Source organism: Lampetra planeri, unplaced genomic scaffold (assembly GCF_965212315.1).
Source record: "Lampetra planeri unplaced genomic scaffold, kcLamPlan1.2.h2 scaffold_1163, whole genome shotgun sequence".
NCBI lineage: Eukaryota > Metazoa > Chordata > Hyperoartia > Petromyzontiformes > Petromyzontidae > Lampetra > Lampetra planeri.
Window position 1 is genome coordinate 5,340 of NW_027613876.1, and position 18,578 is coordinate 23,917.

The 18,578-nt window shown below is 41.8% G+C and overlaps 1 protein-coding gene across 1 annotated transcript; it reads left to right on the forward strand.

The window, feature by feature from the left end:
* Nucleotides 1-338: 338 nt before the first annotated feature.
* Nucleotides 339-15,916, forward strand: LOC144738777 (glypican-5-like; the record flags this gene model as incomplete). Its single annotated transcript, XM_078621776.1, is given in 3 exon segments — nt 339-513; nt 15,212-15,282; nt 15,284-15,916. Coding segments are annotated over 3 exon segments (879 nt in total), but the record flags the coding sequence as incomplete, so codon positions are not given.
* Nucleotides 15,917-18,578: the final 2,662 nt, after the last annotated feature.

Here is an 18,578-nt window from a genome sequence, read left to right on the forward strand (position 1 = left end):
TAGCAGGAAACATAGCTGAATTCTTGGTCTACTTTCTCACCCTCCCATGGTGCCTCTTCTGTCTCCCGGTGGAGTTATAGTCTGTCTATATATGTGCATACACAGGACACTTTACATATTCTTCCACTTGCTGCACAGTTGTATATATACAGTATATTGTATGTAAAAGTAGATGAGGGAAACACAGTATAACAGGATATTTCTTTGTGTATTTCCAGCACCTGCAGATTCAGAGTCTACCTCTGTACAAGTTCATCCTTACCTGATTTCTTGCCACCTGAAAATGATGCTACATTTTCATAGTGGATAAACAAACGTTTATTTTGTCTCTTGCTTGACTTCCCCTCACAGATGTGGACCTGCTGGTTTGTAAGCACCAGGGTCCATCCTGCTGCACCCGAAAGATGGAGGAGAGCTACCAGTTAGCTGTGAAGCGGGAGACGGTCCACAACATCCACTCTTACAGTTATGAGCTTGAACACCTCATCTCCCGTCACTCGGACGCCTTTCAGGGTAAGTGCTGAGGCAAAAAAAGGCAAGGTTGGGTTGGACAGGAATGGATATGGGGACTGTTGTTGATGGATGCTGGGTGGATTGTGAACTTTCTGTCTGGTGCATATATGGCCCACTGGTATGGGGACTTACATCCCACAACACAACACTCGCAGACATTTAGCCTAATATCAGCCATCTTTAATAATAATCCATGAACCAATGACAAGAAATACTTCCAGTATTTGATTGAAAAAAAGGGTTTCTGCTCAGTTCTCAGGAGGTCACAGGAGCCGGCGTGTGTGTAACCGAAAAAAATGGGCTTGGGTTCGCTCCTTCCCCTTTCCCTTCTTCAGTGGCTTTGACAAGAATTGTGGAAAATGATCAGATAGTTGAAATGAGAAAAAGAGGGTATAATGGCCGATTTGACCGTTTGTAGCGTTTCATGGAAGATATACCCTTTGCCATTATCTGATCCTGTTTTCAGGACACTTCCAGAAGTAGTACTTTTCGCATGTGCTCTAAATTACTACTTCTGGAACAGTGAAGCAATCACTGCACTGTTATTTTCTGTATGTGCATTGTTTTGTTTTGTATTGTTATTCCTTTCTGGTGCTATATTTGTTCATGATGCTTGATTGGCTCGGTCAGTTCCCATGTCTGAGTTGCAGACAAACAAGGCTCTGTTTTGGATGCAAACATTGTCTCAGTCAGGTCGTCTGGCAAAAGGCTTCACCAAGTGAGTCAAGCGGTGATCTAGCTTCCCAAGCGTGTCCTCCCTCCTGCCTGCAGTAATTGCAGTGTCATTTGAATTGAAACATTTCCGAGAACATTTCCTCCCAAACCTCCTGCACTATCTCACAGTGCCGGGGGACATGTATTGGCTGTATTTAGAGCAATACACATTTTAGCATAATGAAAGTGGGCTCATAAGATCGAAGCCAACTTTTATTTTATGATGGATGCCGGGGTCCAAAAGGGAAATCTCAAGTCTAAAACCCTAATAGGGTTTCATTTATGATTATTATTTTCAGATTGTTGTCATGGCAACCCAGGACTTCACACAGTATTTTAAGATAATCTCCTCCACAGCTGCTTTGCAAAGGAGTTTAAATAGAGTTCCTGTTATTCATCATCATCATTAAGATCTTTCCATTCTTACCTCATACCTGAACCTGTCTGGAGAATGACTGGGTGTTTCACATATCCACAAAAGGCCAAGATGGAAAAAAAACAATGGAATAACACCAGATAATCGAGTATAATGGGGCCGAGATGTGTGATGATGTCACAAGCCCTCAATTTGCAAAGCCTTCTAAGGGACAGTCCTCTGTGCTGTCTGAGTGACTCAAGGGGAATGTGAAGTAGCAAATGGCTCATATCATGTACCGCATGAAGTAATGAGAATATGATTTTGGCTGATACCACTGGTGCTGTTATTCACACGCAGCATGGAAAATTGTTTGTGGGTAGTTTTCTTATTCTCGTCCTACTGGCTTGTGTCTCAGCTGCATTCCGTTCAGTTCAGCAGTCATTTGTCTGTTGCCTAAATATGTTCTTTGTTTGTGAATCTGCAGCTTTTATTTGACATTTTCCTCCATGGTGTAGCTTCAAACTTCATATAGCACAGGTTTCAATCTCACACTGTAAACCTCATGATCACAGGTCTGTGTGATCATGTCCATGAAACATTGCTGCATGAAATTCTCCCTCAGTGTTTTTCTTTATACAGTGCAGACCTGGTGACACTGAATGCTAACAAAATTGAGTAGTTTCATTTTGATAAACCACAAATACATATGCTTGTGCAGACATGTGGAGTGCCAGCTGCCAGAACTTTGACATTAGAAAGTTGACCTACGAATGTGCAGCTATTCAATTCAATTCTATTCTGTTTGTATAGCCCAACATCGCAATTACAATTGGCTTGATGAACTTGATGGACAGTCTGGACAAAACCCTCTGACCTTTGATCCTCAGTCAGGGTGAGGAAAAACTGCCCAAAAAAACCCTTTAATTGGAGAGAAAAGGCAGAAAACCTCAGGGTGGACCACAGAGAGAGGGGTGGACAGACTATTAGGCATTGAATGTACAGACAGCTTCTCAAAGCTGCTAAAGAGTCCAACAGTGCATGTCCTTCCATGTCTGTCCAATCATTGGCAGCTGGAGGAACCGGGAGATGAGGAGGCTGTCCCAATCCTGGCAATGCTATGAGTGCTGGCAATGGGGGGGGTGAGTCGGTCACCCAGGATGTGTAGGCCCAGAAGTAACAGCAACTCCAGACTGGGTATTTACAATAAATACCACTTCATGCCAACCTCAGCGCTGTGCTGACATTTGATTATTAATGATGTGGAGACTGTGGCTTGTAAAAGCCCAAATGGTGCCCTGGCCCATTGCTATTTTGTTCTTTTCAGCCTTTCAACCCTGCCGGTAGCACTCACTGACATACAGATGGGTCTTACTGTGAAAGAACCAACCCAGTAAAATTCAGTTTTTCCTTTTACAAAAGACGGACTAACTAACTACACAACTTCACAAGTGATCAAAAGTCCAGCCTTTTCTGACTTTTATGATTGTTAACACCCCAGAAAATTACACGACTACTGTGCCAAGCTATTGTGGCAATAATACTAGTTTTTTGGTGTGATGGTATGATACGAACCACAGCATACACATTTTGCACATACATCTCAAATACAACACAGACTGGCTGCATCTCAGAATCAACCTGCGGATTAGTGAGTTTCAGTTGAAAAGATGTGCCCCTTCAAAAAGACAGTGTCTGTTTGTGTGTGGTGTGTGTGTGTGTGTGTGTGTGTGTGTCTGGATGTGTGTTTTTTGTTGGCCTGCCCATGTTTTCACAGCCCTGAAGGTCCTACAGCGCTTTGTCATGTGTGGGAGTTGTCCTGTCATGAATATGACCCCATAAACAGAAACCACATCAAGGACGGAATCGTGTTTTTGTACATTTTTTCTACTGTTAATGTATTAGCAGGATGACATATTAGCTTTCCCTGAACATACAGATACAACCAAGGCTACGGTGCCTTTAAGTTCAAGGCATCACTATTTCTGTTGTCCTCTTTTGTACACACAATCAAGCACACTTTCCTAATCTGCACCACAGATAAGTGTTGAGCCCTGATGGTACAAAGGTGTCAACCCCATAGCCCAGTCTAAGCTGTGACAGCTCAGAGTTGCTATCAAGGGCCTTAGCCTTTCAGCCTTTTTTTTTAGATAATCAGATATGCAGTGATCTCTCGCTGGCTGGACACCTCTCAGTGGCCTCCAGATCGGATTGTTGGTGCACTGATGAAATTGCAGCCGGGACTTCTATTATTTCAACAAAAACCTATTGTGAATTACATTGAAGATAATACTCATTGATTGAGAATACTCACTCACTGATGACACATGTCAAGAAAAAGACAAGGTTTATATGGAACCTAGCCTGGACATACCAGGAGCCAATCTAGTTTGGTCTGCAGATATGACAAAATTCCATTAAAACAAATACCATCAGTCTATCTGACATAGGTGGGCTCAGAGTCTGTGGCCAGGTCTCAACAGGATGATGACAGTGCTGTGCCATCAAATATGGCTGCAGCCGATGAACAGCGGCCATTTTAATTGTCTTTGGTGTTGACAGTAAACGAGTTTATTAACGAGCGAAGGAACTATTTATGTCTCTCAAGCAAACTCTGCCATTGACTTGTTTCTATTGCTCTGATAACGTCACCTTGTTCGTTGCTCTGAACAGTGGTATCACGGTGCAATCGTGCGCAGTATTATTTTGAACTGTCACCCCTTGAGTTGGAAACGTCTATCAGTTGTTTCCAGATGGGTCTGCTTCTCTAGGCAATCTGGAACCTGGTCTGCAGCTTAAGTCTATGACACATGTGTGTGTTACTGTAATATCTGAACATATCGTACATTTATAGTGTGCATGTGTGCATGTGAATGGGGCCATGACACATAAATGTCTGTGTCAGAGACATATGGGCATGTATAGTATTTTACCGCCTCAGGGCTCCACTCAGTGTCTCTTTTTAATCAATGAAAGTGCATTTGGAGATAAAAGTATAGGTGCTCTTCAATGAAGCGTGAGAAAGTGAGAGAGTGGAGCTTGTCTCATTTCTCACTGAGGGGATGTTCATATCTGATCCTTGTTTCAGCCTTGACACAGACTCTCCTGGGAGACATGGAAATGAATGTATTTGAGAGACAACAACCTAAGGACCCGGAATTACAATGGACAATGGACTGCACAGTCTGCACAATACATCACCATCTGTCCTTAAACTCTCAGTCAGGGGGAGGATAAAACTGTCAAAAACCCGTTTTAACAGGGTAAAACAGGCAGTCACGCCAGGAAGGGCTGCGGTAATAGAGATCCTTTTCCCTGGGCCTTAGTTACCAAGAGCAACGACAAAGTGTGAGACTTTTAAAGGTATCAGTATAAAATATGTAAAATGTAATTTCGTCTTTAAGCGGCAGAGACAAACCAACACAAATTAACTCCAAGTCATCAAGGTCCAAAGGCGTATGTAACCAGTTCAGGAAATAGACCAGTCCTGGGAAGGAGTCCATCCGCGAAATGAGCCATGGAGCCTCATCCTTTGTTTGATGGTTAGCTGGCTGGTAGGTGTGGCTCCCGCATTGTCTCACCAGACGTTCACAGGTGGGACGAATGGAGCCTACTGTAACATTTTGTCAGCCTTATTAATTAATCATTACGTATGTAACTGGAGCCAAAAAACGAAGACTGAAAATTTCCCTGTTGTGGGACAATAAAGGCATATCTTAACGTTGGTTTTTTACATATATTTAAAAAAAGAAAATCCACTTTCCACCGTCAAGGCTATTCCTGGGTGTAGTTTACAAATACACATTTATTGAGTTTATGTGTAAGTATATTGTTCATTTGTACTTTTACGCATGTCCATGCAAGTGACCTGAATATTGAATCACCTGGCTGTTCTTTCATCTGAAACTGGTCTTTCTATCTTCTGCAGTCTGCAATTGTGTAGAAGACCTCTTACTAATTTGGACTGTGATCATTTTAACTGCAGCCTATCTCACATCAGAATTTTTTCCCCTCTCGCTCCATGTCTGCATGTATTTTTTCTCTGCAGATGTTTTGACCGACAAACTTGTTCCTCAGAGGCTGATGCTTGGACACACTATGACATGCACCATGAGATCATGTTCAAATTAGGGAGGATATCCGGAATCTGTCCCTACACATCCCATTTCATCACACAGGGTGGAGAGGAAACGTGTCTATGGACATAGGACTGAAGTGAATACATTGTGTATTTGAGTGAGAATGAAAGGTGGGATTACAGAGAGGAGAAACGCTGACTGAAAACTGATGACTAAAAGATTCCACAATTACCTCAGCTTGTCATTTGCCTCTTTCAGATCAGTTTGGATGTGTGAGAACGCGTGCTCAAAGATATTTGAAAATAAAGGTATTAGTCTTCCTCTGACTGGTGTGTGAATTCAGTGACTAGTCGGGAACCTTTGCAACACTTCCTCTGGTGTGCATGTAAGCAACATGCTTCATTTGCTGTTGTCGATGTTCAACAAAATAGAAAAAAATAAGTCCTCTTCCATCTCCTTCACCAGAAATTACTCCTTCATTTCTTTCATTGTTGTTATTTCCACTCCCCCTAACAAACCACCAGACTTTGCATTTTACATTCAAAGCAGAAATTAATGTGGGTTTGTGTAGGTTAGCCTGCTGCCAATCGCCACAGCTATAATTTGACATTCCTATAATAAACATCAAATGAGGAAAAGCCCCCCAGACCCCATTTCTCCATCCCTGAAAGATGTTCTGAAACTTTATTTCTGACCCCGATTTAGCACAAAGACCCTGACAGTACAGAATAAACCAGTCTTACTACATGCATCTGGGTTTCAGGGTAATCAGATAATTACCAGACATATCCCTGGGATTACTGGCTCTGTCACTTTGGGTTCAGCTCTGCCTTTTCCTGTGTCCTGTGCTAAACTGCTGCATCCGTTCTTATGATGCTGATCCCAGAAGACATCCGATGTGTATGGGAACAGCGAGTATGAGATATGCAGCAGATCCTAAGAACGTGTATGTGTGTGTGTGTGTGTGTGTGTGTGTGTGCAGTATTGATCATGTTACTTTAGAAATGTTGTTTAAAATGTAACATGTAGTTATGCACAGCAGTAACTATTTCAACCTTCTCAAACTGTTTTCAAATGTTTCTGTGTCTGTGTTGAACTTACAGCAGCATCAACACTGACTACTGTTAAACTGCTTTAAAATTGCAAAACACATCAATTAACATGGTTATAGAATTCATTCAGATATAAAATAATGTCAGAAAAACAGACTTAAACAATACAATTACAAAACATCTTGCCCTGGTATGGCAGAAAAAAGTAACTACAAATGTAATTATGTATGTATGTATAATGATTTTGTAATTAACATCCACAGTTCCTCCCCAGCTCTTGTGTGTGTCTGTCTTTCAAAGTTCTTGTCTGATGCAACAAAAATATTTGACAGTCAACATAATAGTTTCCCCGTGTTTTGAAGAGTTCATACACAAACTTGACTCCATGTATTAAAATGAGTAACTGTTGTGGGAGTATGAGGAAATAGCTGTCACAAACTGTTCAGATTTTCATGTCAGTGAGCAGGAGTGGCGTCCTTTAAATACCTGTGGGAGATCAGGGGTGTGTGCTTATTGTGGACTTTTAATGCACAAATACAGAAGCGTGGCAATATATAAGTGTCCTTCTGTAGTGGACTCACCCATCACTTCAGCCAAAAGTAAGTTGGCCTTCTCAGCTACATTCAAGTCAACTCTCTGTTGTTTCCATGCTTCTCTCTCCTCGCCTTTGCGGCTCCTAAACTATGGTTAAAGACTCACAGCTGTAGAATTTACTTACGACCATCCATTCATTGCATTGCAGTGGACCAGAGGGAACAAAATGAGAGCAATGGATCTTTATCATGTTGACTTTTTCCTCACATTGTCTTCCCCACAGGTGTGGTGTGGTTGGTGACATAAATGGTGTAGGGGCTTGTGCCCAATTAAAGGCTCATGCTAGCCCATAAATTAAACAATCCATGGCATGACCCCTTGTATGCCTGATTCTTAATAAAGCAGAAAAATGAAAACAGGAGTCACACCTGCCATGAAAAAGGGTAAAATCCTTCATTAGTCGTCTTTTGATGTCGGGACTCCTTTTACACCTCAAAGTCCGAAGGGTCTGTTTCTTGTTAATCTAATGTCAGCCCAAACGATTCCTTTGTGACTTTCATGAAAATCTGGAGTGCAGTTTCTTTCAGGAAATCAGCATTCATTATGACTTTCCATGTGGTGTATTGTTGTTATCAGTTGGATTTTTGGTCGCAAATCATCGAAATAATAGATTCATCTTGCTCTTGAAATCGTGCAGGTTCGACTGAGTGTCTGGAGGATGTGCAGCAGAAGCAGCGGATTAAATGTCTGTGCACATACTTCTTTGCACAGATATCGTGCTAATATTATAAATGGACACTGTGATTTAAATGTGGATAGAGAAATGGTGGGTTAAGACCTGTCAGCAGTCCTCCCCAGGCTGGCCTGACATGTAACCCTGTTTTGGCATCAGCCAACTGAACATCCTTCCCTCAGCCCCTCACCCTCAGGGTCTGTCGCCTCTGTCCTCATCCGTCTCCAATGAAATCATTCCTTTGCCCCCGATCATGTTTCTGCACATTGGCCGGAGCAGAGAGCAGCGATCCTTTAACTCATCTCGTCCAATATCCACCTCTTTTCCTCGACAACTGCCATTTGGGGATTCTCATCGTCTCACAGTTTGTTGGGGTTGCCTGTTTTTTCTTTTTTTGATTGGGACCTTACACTCTTCATTCAGAATGTAAGTGTCGTCTGTCTCAAGCTCACCTGTCTCATTTGGACAAGAAAAGCCTAATTTGGATTTGGGGGCAGGGGTCACATTTATGATTGTGTGTATGGAGCTTGTGGAGCCACGGCGTTTGCAGCAGCGGTGCAGTGCTCCAGCTCCTGCAGGTCAGATTTCTGTTGTCTGACAGTTGAGTCATGATCCCACTTTAGATTGTGGACGTAGGTTCCTGCCACACAAGTATGATGAATCAACAGATTGATTCTTCGATTTATTAATAGTTTATTACCATTAAAGTGTCTGCTGAAAGATTAGACTCTAGCTCACTAGCGCTGAGTGGGAGATGGTTCACCTCACAGTATTTCTACTAATTAAGAGGAGGATACACAATCTACACATGTGTCACTATGTCACATATGTGTGTCATGACCTGTCTGAAACCCAAGTCTGTGACAGGATGAAGATCCTTTGCTTGAGAAGATGGACAAGATGCAGCCAGGACTAATTGAAGAAACAGATGCGGCCGAAAGCTCTGTGATATTAAAACAGTGCTGCTTACCTCATGAGCATTTATAGCATCTCCAAACACGTGTAGAAATATCCACACCCACATAGGCTCCTTGGTTCTAGCTATAGATTTTTCCTTCTGTTTATGAGTGGGGAAGCCTGTAGAGATGCTGTTGATACTACAATCACTGTCCATGTTCACTTGTTTTTTATTACATTTTATTGATCTGTACTGATCTGTATTATTTGTAAGGTATAGTGAACTTGAAGTGTCATGAAATATAAATCGTGTGTAGTATGATTATGATTATTATTATTGTTATTATTATTAGTAGTAGTAGTATTTACCGAATTATCTAGAAAGTACAGGATAACACTACAAAATGAATTTAGCATTAGCTTTCTACACAGAAACGTCACGTAGTGCTATTTAACTCTTTTATCGGATCAAAAACGTTAAAAATGTACAAACACAATCACATATACTCTCACAATCAGGGCTCTGACGAACGTTGGTGCTTGTTTACAGGTTTCGTATGTTTTATTTTGCAGGAAAGTTTGAGACTGAGACATACAAATGTAATTTGGTTTGCGCTTCTGAATGTGAACATCACTCATGGAAAAAGAACTCACATTTCTACGGTTACATACGTATTTGATGTTCACTGAACCTGTTTGCTCATATTCATCCCCATAGCAACAGGACCTTCATAGCCATAACAAATGCTGAGACAAAATTGTGTTATGTACATTCTAAAACAGTGAATACCTCCTCACAATGCTGCATTGAGACGTGGGGTGAGGTGTAAGATGTGGGCAAATGTAGCAGTTAGCTCACATACTCACTACTTGTTTACATCCTGATGGTAACAGGACATTCAGCACCTGATAACGACAAAAGAATGTTGTTGGTATTTTTTTTCAATTGAATTCCCTTTGTACATTTGTACAGCCCAACATCACCAGTTACAATTGTCTCAATGGACTTTCAGTCCACACATAGTGAGGAAAACTATGAGTATGGAATGATTTAAAAAAAAAAAAAGACCTGTCACACACAATTTCGTTAGCTTATTCCTCTGTAGTTATTTCTTTCCACACGTTGTGCTTGGTCCTGCTAAGGGTTTAATGCTGGATGCTCCCAGCTGTCAATGGGGGAACGCCAGGGTACACGCTGGACGAGTCACAGAGACAGGCACCCATTCACACCTACGAGTCATTTCGAGGAAACCATTGACGTGGCATGCCTGCTTTGGAGGTGGGAAGAAGCTGGAGTACCCGGAGAGAGGCGAAACAGACAAAGGGAGAGCATGCAAACACAGAATCGAGGCCCCAGGCCAGCACCAATTCACAACAATAGCTATTTCGTCACAAGCATGTGAACTCATAGGTTTGCTAATAGAATCCCAATATTCACACGCGTCAAGCTCTTAGCAACGATGGCAAGGATCCAAGGCTACAAGCTGGGGTGGACCAAAAAGAGCTGCAGTCACACGAGTCACGCACGCTTCAGACAGGGAACACGGGATGGGACACATCACCTTCACCACAGGCCACTTCTGTCGTTGTGCACACATTCTTTTTGTTTCAAAGACAGAATAAAGAAAAGATGGGGTGACATTTAAAAATTATTCAGTGGGACACTGACTACATCTGATTGGTGGGAAATATGGCTGTGCCACATTCTGACAACGTACTCAGAAAATGTTCATAGAACTTAATCAGGCTGTGCAACCCGAGGATTCAGTCATGTGTCTGTCTGTTTGTCTGTCTGTCTGTCCTACTTTAATGGCACTTTAAAGACGTCAGGTGCTCTCCACCTCTCGCTTGAGTTGTAGCGTCACTGCTTTGCATATTTTGACAGGATGAGAAGCAGACAGAGCCTTGTGTGGTTCCAACTCAGTGATCTCAGAAAGCTCTTAGCATTGATGGAATCATTCCGGTCCAAACTAATTAAGTAAGTAAGTTGCGGACGGACAGTGCGGACTCCTTTTTCAGCCTGGGGCGCTGGGGCAAATGCAACGAGTCAAAATTCTTCGCTCCACTCATTGCGAGCAGCATGTCTGTGTGAGATTGCTCTGCTCTCAGTGTCCTGTCAGCGCATTCTGTGGATCAATTATTCTATTGGATCCCCTGAAGAATCCTATTATTCCACTAAGTAACAGTTTATAGTGCCGGCAGTCTGAAACCTAGATTGGAATCAATTTAAAACTGCAGCTGGCCTGAAAAAAGTCACTATTTAAAGTGGTATTCTAATAATAATAATAATAATAATAAAAATGACATGAAATTAGATTGGATTCATTATGTCCTTGCTCACAGCCCAGGTTACTAGTCAACAAAATACCGTTAAGCATCTAACCAGAAGTGCAAAAGTACTACAGAAGTGTAGTCCAGAAACGAGCGATAAAATAAGGAACTATGGAGACAGTATAAAATGTAATATTTGATATCTGCATACAATTTTTTTTTCTTGTGAGAAATTCTTCAGGGTGGATCACCCTGTGATCGAGGTCTTTCTATTTCATTTTGAGACAGATCTTTGCTTTACAGAACATTTTGTTTAAACACATATATTTTTTTCCCATGAAGTTGTTTATTCCTGGCAAACAATGTCAGACAAAGCGTCTTCGTTTCCTGTACAGTTTAGACAGTTATGTGTTTTGGTGACTTTCTTGCAAATTAAAGATAATTGTATAATTGTATCACGCCAAATGAGTCAGCAATTCAGGCAGCCTTCATACTGATGATAGAGGAGGACCCAGGAATCAAGGCCACCCATGACAGTGTTTTTAACCCAGATTCTCACACAGTGGTCAGACAATACAATTATACCCATTTGACAATCCGGCAGTAATTGAGACTAAAAAGGGTGTCTACATTTGTGTGTGTCCTCACCCTGTTACTCATTTCTGGGAACTGCAGTTCCACAGTGATTGTTGTGGTTCTACCCGACCATAAACCACTGTGCATTCTGTCATGGTGTATTTTTAGAGGGAGACAAGGATGTAGTCAGTTTATCAGGTACACACAGACAAAACCAAACGGCCAGAGTTTTGTAGATGGCATTTTTTTGGGACATATTTGGATGTGTGGATCTGGATTCAGAACTAGCAGCAACATGTAGCATGTAAAGTAAATGTTGATGCCATGTAATGTTAAGGGGACGTGTTCTGGTCATTGGTCAAACCAAAATATGGCTAAATGTAATTTTGGAGATTCATTCTGTTTGTGCATTTCTATTCAAGTACAAGTGACATTTTAATTTACAATTCTTTTTCGGAAATTTGATTTGATGATGTTTTAAACAGTAAATTACTGCAGTTTTGTTTTTGTTCCTAAGGGAGAGGAAGGAGAGAAATACTAAACCATGGTATTTCCAGCATGCTAATATTGTAATAACATCATGTAATCCTGTGTAACCTGAGGATTCAGCTCTTGTAAATTTCTTGTGGCGTAAGCGTTCAAGCCCTTCGCTCACTTGAGGTGCTTTACGAAAATGAGTTAATGGGCTTCGGGGGCAGACAGACTAGACTTAGAATAGAATCAACTTTTTCGAATAGTTTCTCACAAAGCATGTAAATGATCAGCTGTTTTTGCATAAGAAAGGAAGAGGAAAGTGCAGAGGATTTTTACACTGTTGGTGTCACCATCGACATTTTACAGACCTAGACAAATTTGGACGCTCTTCTTTAGCAGCGATACGACCATGAAATGCTTTACCCACGATCTCTGGTAGTTTAGATTAATTAATTGAAATATTTTTTAAACTGGATGGAAATGTGTACTATTCCCACACAGTGCATTGACTTACATCATTGTTGTTTTGTCACCCACATTTGGGATCCTGGAGACCCATTTAAACCTGTTCACCTCTCAGTGTGGATCTCCTGATACAGTCAGTGGTGTTTTCTGGCACTTTCAAAGGAATTGTACCCTTCACTGACCAGTGGGGGATTGAATGTGTGTCACAGACAGTGGTCATATTAGTGCAGCTGCTGAGAATGACTTGTTATTCTTCTGTCTGTGAGCTGGGGTGGGGGTGGGGTGGACACACACACACACACACATACACACACACACACACGCACACGCCATCCCCAGATTGGGCCTCACTGTAAAATTATTAATGTGGGTTAGTTAAAACGTCATGTAAAATAGTAAAATAGACGTGCATCCATTCCCAAACACCCTCTCTCTCACACAGACACACACACACACCTAAACTGGCAATGAACCATATATGGTAACTTCACTGACTGTTTTTTGATATGTAACAAAACTGTAGGAAAAAAGTTAACATAGAGCATATTGTGATATAATCATAAAAATACCTCTGTGTGGTTGAAATTCTGTTCCCTGTATTTTGATGAGTGCCTTATAAAGGGTTAAATCATTCAGGAGCCAGGGTTTAGATATGTGCGTTTGCTTTTTGAATGTGTTCAACCATTTCATGGAGGGCGTTTAGATCATTCACACTGATATTCAATATGCCGTTCTAATATGAAATGTAGGTTGAGTGGTATCAAATTGTTTACGCCTTCTTTAAATTGTAACAGAGGTATATGGTGTTACCAACGCCTACGGGTGGTCGGAACATGGAGTGCCCAGTGTGCTATGAAGACAACTGCTATGTTTAAGTGGTTAGTCATCCTATATACTGGTGGAAAGATTCTTCTGATTCAGCTGATGACAGCTGTTTCCAAATCCCAACAAGGTGGCTGTGGCTCAGGAGGTCGTCCTGTAATGGGAAAGTTCCTAGTTCAAATCCCAGCTCCTCCTGAGTCCCTGTCAAAGTGGCCTTGGCTTTGTTTCGCAACTAACAGATAAAACTATGCAATGAAACAACATTTACGTCATTAGCCATGTGTATATTCAAGGAATACTACCACAAAAAGCTCAAAGACTCAACCAAAAGCCATAAAACCTTCTTATGACAGTCAAACACAATTAAAACACCAAACAACCAATAAAGCATGGCGCAAAAACCCTAGTGATGGGCAAAACAGTTCCTTTCTGAATCACTGAATCATTAGAATCTGTTCAGTAAAAAGATTCGCTCAAAAGATTTGTTCACCGAATTGTTCAGTACCAAGTACTGCTGCTGGAGGACAGGAACCGCAGAATATTAGTCTTCACAAGCTGACCTGTTCACTGCATCTCATGTGCTCATTGTCTGTGCATGCAACACCTATGTCTGGTCTGTCTGTCCCAGGGAGGGGGATCCCTCCTCTGTGGTCCTCCCTGAGGTTTCTCTGTTTCCCCCCTGTTGTAAGTTTTTTTTTTTTTTTGGCAGATTGTCCTTAACCTGATTGTGGGTTTAGGACAGAGGGTGTGCAGACTGTAAAGTCCATCGAGAAATAAAGTTGAATGAATAATACGTGTTTTCATGTCAGTCTCTGAAACACTTGAAAAAGTAGTTTGATATGTCAGGAGTCGCTAGGGGTCTGATTACTTGCTAAATATAGCGACAAAGTTGCTAAGTTGGCAACAGTGTTTCCTTTTCAGTATGTTTCTCTTTGAGTGAGTGATTCGTATCAGTCGACTCAGTCGTTGCCGCACTCAGCTGAACTGTGAAATGAACACATCTTTTCAGTAAGCGATTCAGTACAGTTCGTTCACCCAAAAGAGTCGTTCTCTAAAACAAAATTTTTCATGAACGGGACAAAACACCACAAAAAGCAGCAAGAGTATGAACAAAAAGAAGTGTGGCAGAGACAATGTTCCTGAGGGAAGAGGATAATGTTCACAATCCAAATAAAATTACATTCATTGTTCTTGTGTCTGATTAGCCACAAATCCATGAATCGGTTCATATTTGGTTTTGGTGGTGGTGTTGGTTCCTTTATTTTCAGCGTCATAAGATAACTTTTTTTATCATTGGTGCTACATAAATAAAATTGGACTCGACTTGACATGTCTGTCTCATCTCGCTCTAAACAGCACAGCCGACCCATCCTCCATCTCACACAAACTGAACTCCTCCACTTACGTGACACATGCACAACCAAATGGTACTGACCTGTCCTAAACGGTGACGTGCATATTGAACACATATTTTTTTGTCATAAAATGTTCCACTCTTGGTTTTCATTTGACAGTGTTGTTTAGCTTCCATATCTCATCCAACCTGCAGTGTAAGTCTGTGTGTAATGGCTTTGTATTCCCTGTTGTATCCTGAAAATGATCACAAATATTTAACATGATCTTGTACTCCTTACCATCATTATCCTGTAATGCAGAATGTTTTCATGAACATGTGGTGGTCTATTGTGGCTCTGACGCCGTTGTTTGTCTTTTGCTCTCTTTGCAGACATGTTCCAGTACCTGCTCTCCTTCTCTCAGGGTCACCTAAGTTCTCTGTTGGAGGGAACCTACTCATCCCCTTTCTCGCCGCACACTGCCCCATGTAAATCAACTCTTCTCCTCACTCTCTCTTTACCTCCGTGGGGCCAACATCTCTGTGGAGGCAACAGTTCACCAATTTTTTAACAACCTCTTCCCGCTTGTCTACACGCGACTAATCAACCCAGGCATGGAGAGCAGCCTGATGGTGGGCAACGAAATGAATGACTGTCTGCGCATGATCAGGCAGGACGTCAACCCATTTGGGCCTCACCCAGCCATCATGGCCCAGGAGCTAGCCGGGGCATTGAGCGTGGGACGACACCTGGGCCTGGCTCTGGAGGAAGGTCTTGAGGTGATGAATGCCACGGAACATGTCAGTCTGAGTAAAGAATGTGTGAAGGGCCTGGTGAAGATGGTGTACTGCTCCCACTGTAGAGGACTGACTCTGATCAAGCCCTGCGTGGGCTACTGTCTGAATGTAATGCGAGGCTGCTTGGCCAGTGTGTCTGAGCTGGATCAGCCCTGGAGGAGGTACGTCAGCTTGTTGGAGCAACTAACGCATGCCATGGCCGGGCACCACAGCCTTGAACTAGCCCTGCTGGGAGTCAGGGGCCACGTCAATGAGGCCTTACTCTACGCGCAGCTTCATGGTCCACTCATCACCGCCACAGTGAGTACACACTGGAGAAACATAGATCAGCAGCTTTAATGACACAGGCGAAAGCCTCCAAACCACTTGTTTAACTTCTTTGTTTTATGCACGTGTACCTTGGCAATGATTCATGTATTGATTGGAATGGAATTGTGGGCTACTTGTGGGTTATGAGCCATTTTTCCACTGTTGCAACAAAGGAGCTCTATGCATTAACGTTTGTGGTGATGAAATTATGCAGAGAAAATATTGTTTGAACTAAAAATAGCCAGCTCCAAAGGGAAATCAACAAGAATTGAGTTTAGAGGTCATTTTCTAAATTGGCAATGCCCGTACAAAATATTTTGTGTAGTAGAGGTTGTTTTTGAAGTGAAATATTACAAATTCCTTACTTAGTGGCTACAAGAGGGTTGTGTGCACCCGCCGTGAGTGGTCTCCGATCCCATAAGTTTGATTCGCAAATCATAAAGACAGTTTCATAATTCCCAGCCAGACATTTCATCCAACTGAATAATGCATATAAATCTAGAATAGATATTGTGTTATTCTTGGACAATATGTCTTGGATTTTCGAATTTGTATTGACAGCAAGAATTCTGCTTTGACTGAAGTTTACTTGTTGAAGCAATTCAACATGAAGCTAAACATAAGATCTCTCTTGTCCTTCATGTTGTAACATTATAAACAAAGATGTATGCACTGACAAGCTCATATGTCTTGTCTCTTTTCAGACAGGCTCGTTGATACGATACTTTTATTGTAATGGAATAGCCCATTTAATGTTCATAGTTCTTTTAACGTCCAGTTGTTTTTATATCTACCATGCCCATAGTCTCTACAGGTCGCATGCTTCTTTGCAGGTAAATGTGTTTTTACTAGAAATGTTAACTACATCACAATCTATGCAAATCCACCTGTAATGACCTTTTTAATGTAAACAGCTTCTTTTATTGACTACAATCTACACACATGCACGTACAGAACAGTCTGACCCACAGCAGCAGCAGACAGCAACCCAGTTTTTATGTGTGTGTGTGTGTGTGTGTGTGTGCCTGCTTGGCATTCCAATCCAGCACAGGCATTCTCTCTTTCTCTCTCTCTCTATCCCTCCCCTCCACATACACACACACACACACACACACACACACACACACACACACACACACACACATTAACAAGCATTCATTTCCTGCAGACTGATCATAACCCTATCCACTACTTGCCTAACTTCACCTCACCTCACCAAGTTAGGTGTTAGGCCATCATTATTTATCATTATGAGGTGCGTGGCATAGTCCTTTGGAATTGCAATCTCATCACTGGCATTTTGATTAGCTTCCAAAGATCTCCCTTGCATTCCCTGAATCTGGACGCAAAGAACATTGTGGCTTTGATTGGCTCAAACCATAAAGCACATATGTTTATTTTTGTATGAAAACGTACTATTATTGACTCATTTGTACATTTTCTTAATTTTGTCACACAAAAAAACCAAAACAACGCACAACATTTATCTATGAATTCATATTCAGCAGTTTCAGGGGGTTAAAAGTCTGTTTCCAATTTAATCTTACATCAAGTCTTCACCCTAAAATTAAATGATTTATGGGGGCTTTTTGTCCCCAGAAGGGAGTCCCCACAATGCGACTATGTAAAGAGATTTATGTCATTGATATAATATGTTCCCTATAGACTCGTACTGGACCACAAACCACGTGTCTGACCTCGATCCTAACCTACAGCTCATTCTAAAACCAACCAAGTCTTGACCCCCAACCTGCATTCATTGTTGAAATTGCACAAAATGCACTCAATGTGGAAGAATGACACACACAGACACACACACACACACACACACACACACACAGAGTACAGTTTGGCGGCTCTATTGCCACGTGCTACCTCGAACTCCTGGCCTTTTCAAATCAGTGTATTTTTACAAAGCCACAGGGGCCCTTCAAGGAAAACTGTTAAGTCTCCAATGCGCAACTACTGTGTCCGTGTAGCCCCCTTCACCTTTACACCGTAATGTACCCCCCACCCACATGAACACAGACTGTTTTATGGTACTGAGCTCTCTGTTACTGAAAAGCACAGAAAGTCACCTAATCTTTAGTTTTGTAGTCTTTGTTGTATGTGACAAGCACAAAGTTGTTGTTTTTTCTTCTCACATTGTCATAATATTATATAGAGTTGTTATTAAAGGAATGATTGTGACAGTGTGGTTTTAGACTGGGATGTTATCCCAAAGCATTTTGTGGTTGTTCTCTCTCTAACTTAATGTGCTGCAGACTACGCAGAGTCTGCAGCACAATCTTAATGCGAGAGTACGTCATAGTATAGGACCTGAGTGACAGCCCTCTCACTATACACATACATCATATACAGTACTGAAGCCATCGCGTTGTAAGAAGTCCATCCTGTGACAACGCTCGTGAGCACACAGGACAGTTACTACTGATAACCAGTGGAGGCAGCAGCACCAAATACTGTTGAAACACGTTCCTGGAGCGTGAACCTAGGACAAATAGAAGTGGTTATGGATAATGGGGGAGTCTATGTTGAGTTAGACAAAACTAAAAGAACATTAGAGCATAACCAGTGAATGTTGTTACTATTGGACCCAAGTCCAATCTGTGGCTCCAGTGCGCAGTGGTTCTCCTCGTTCACTGCATGCCAT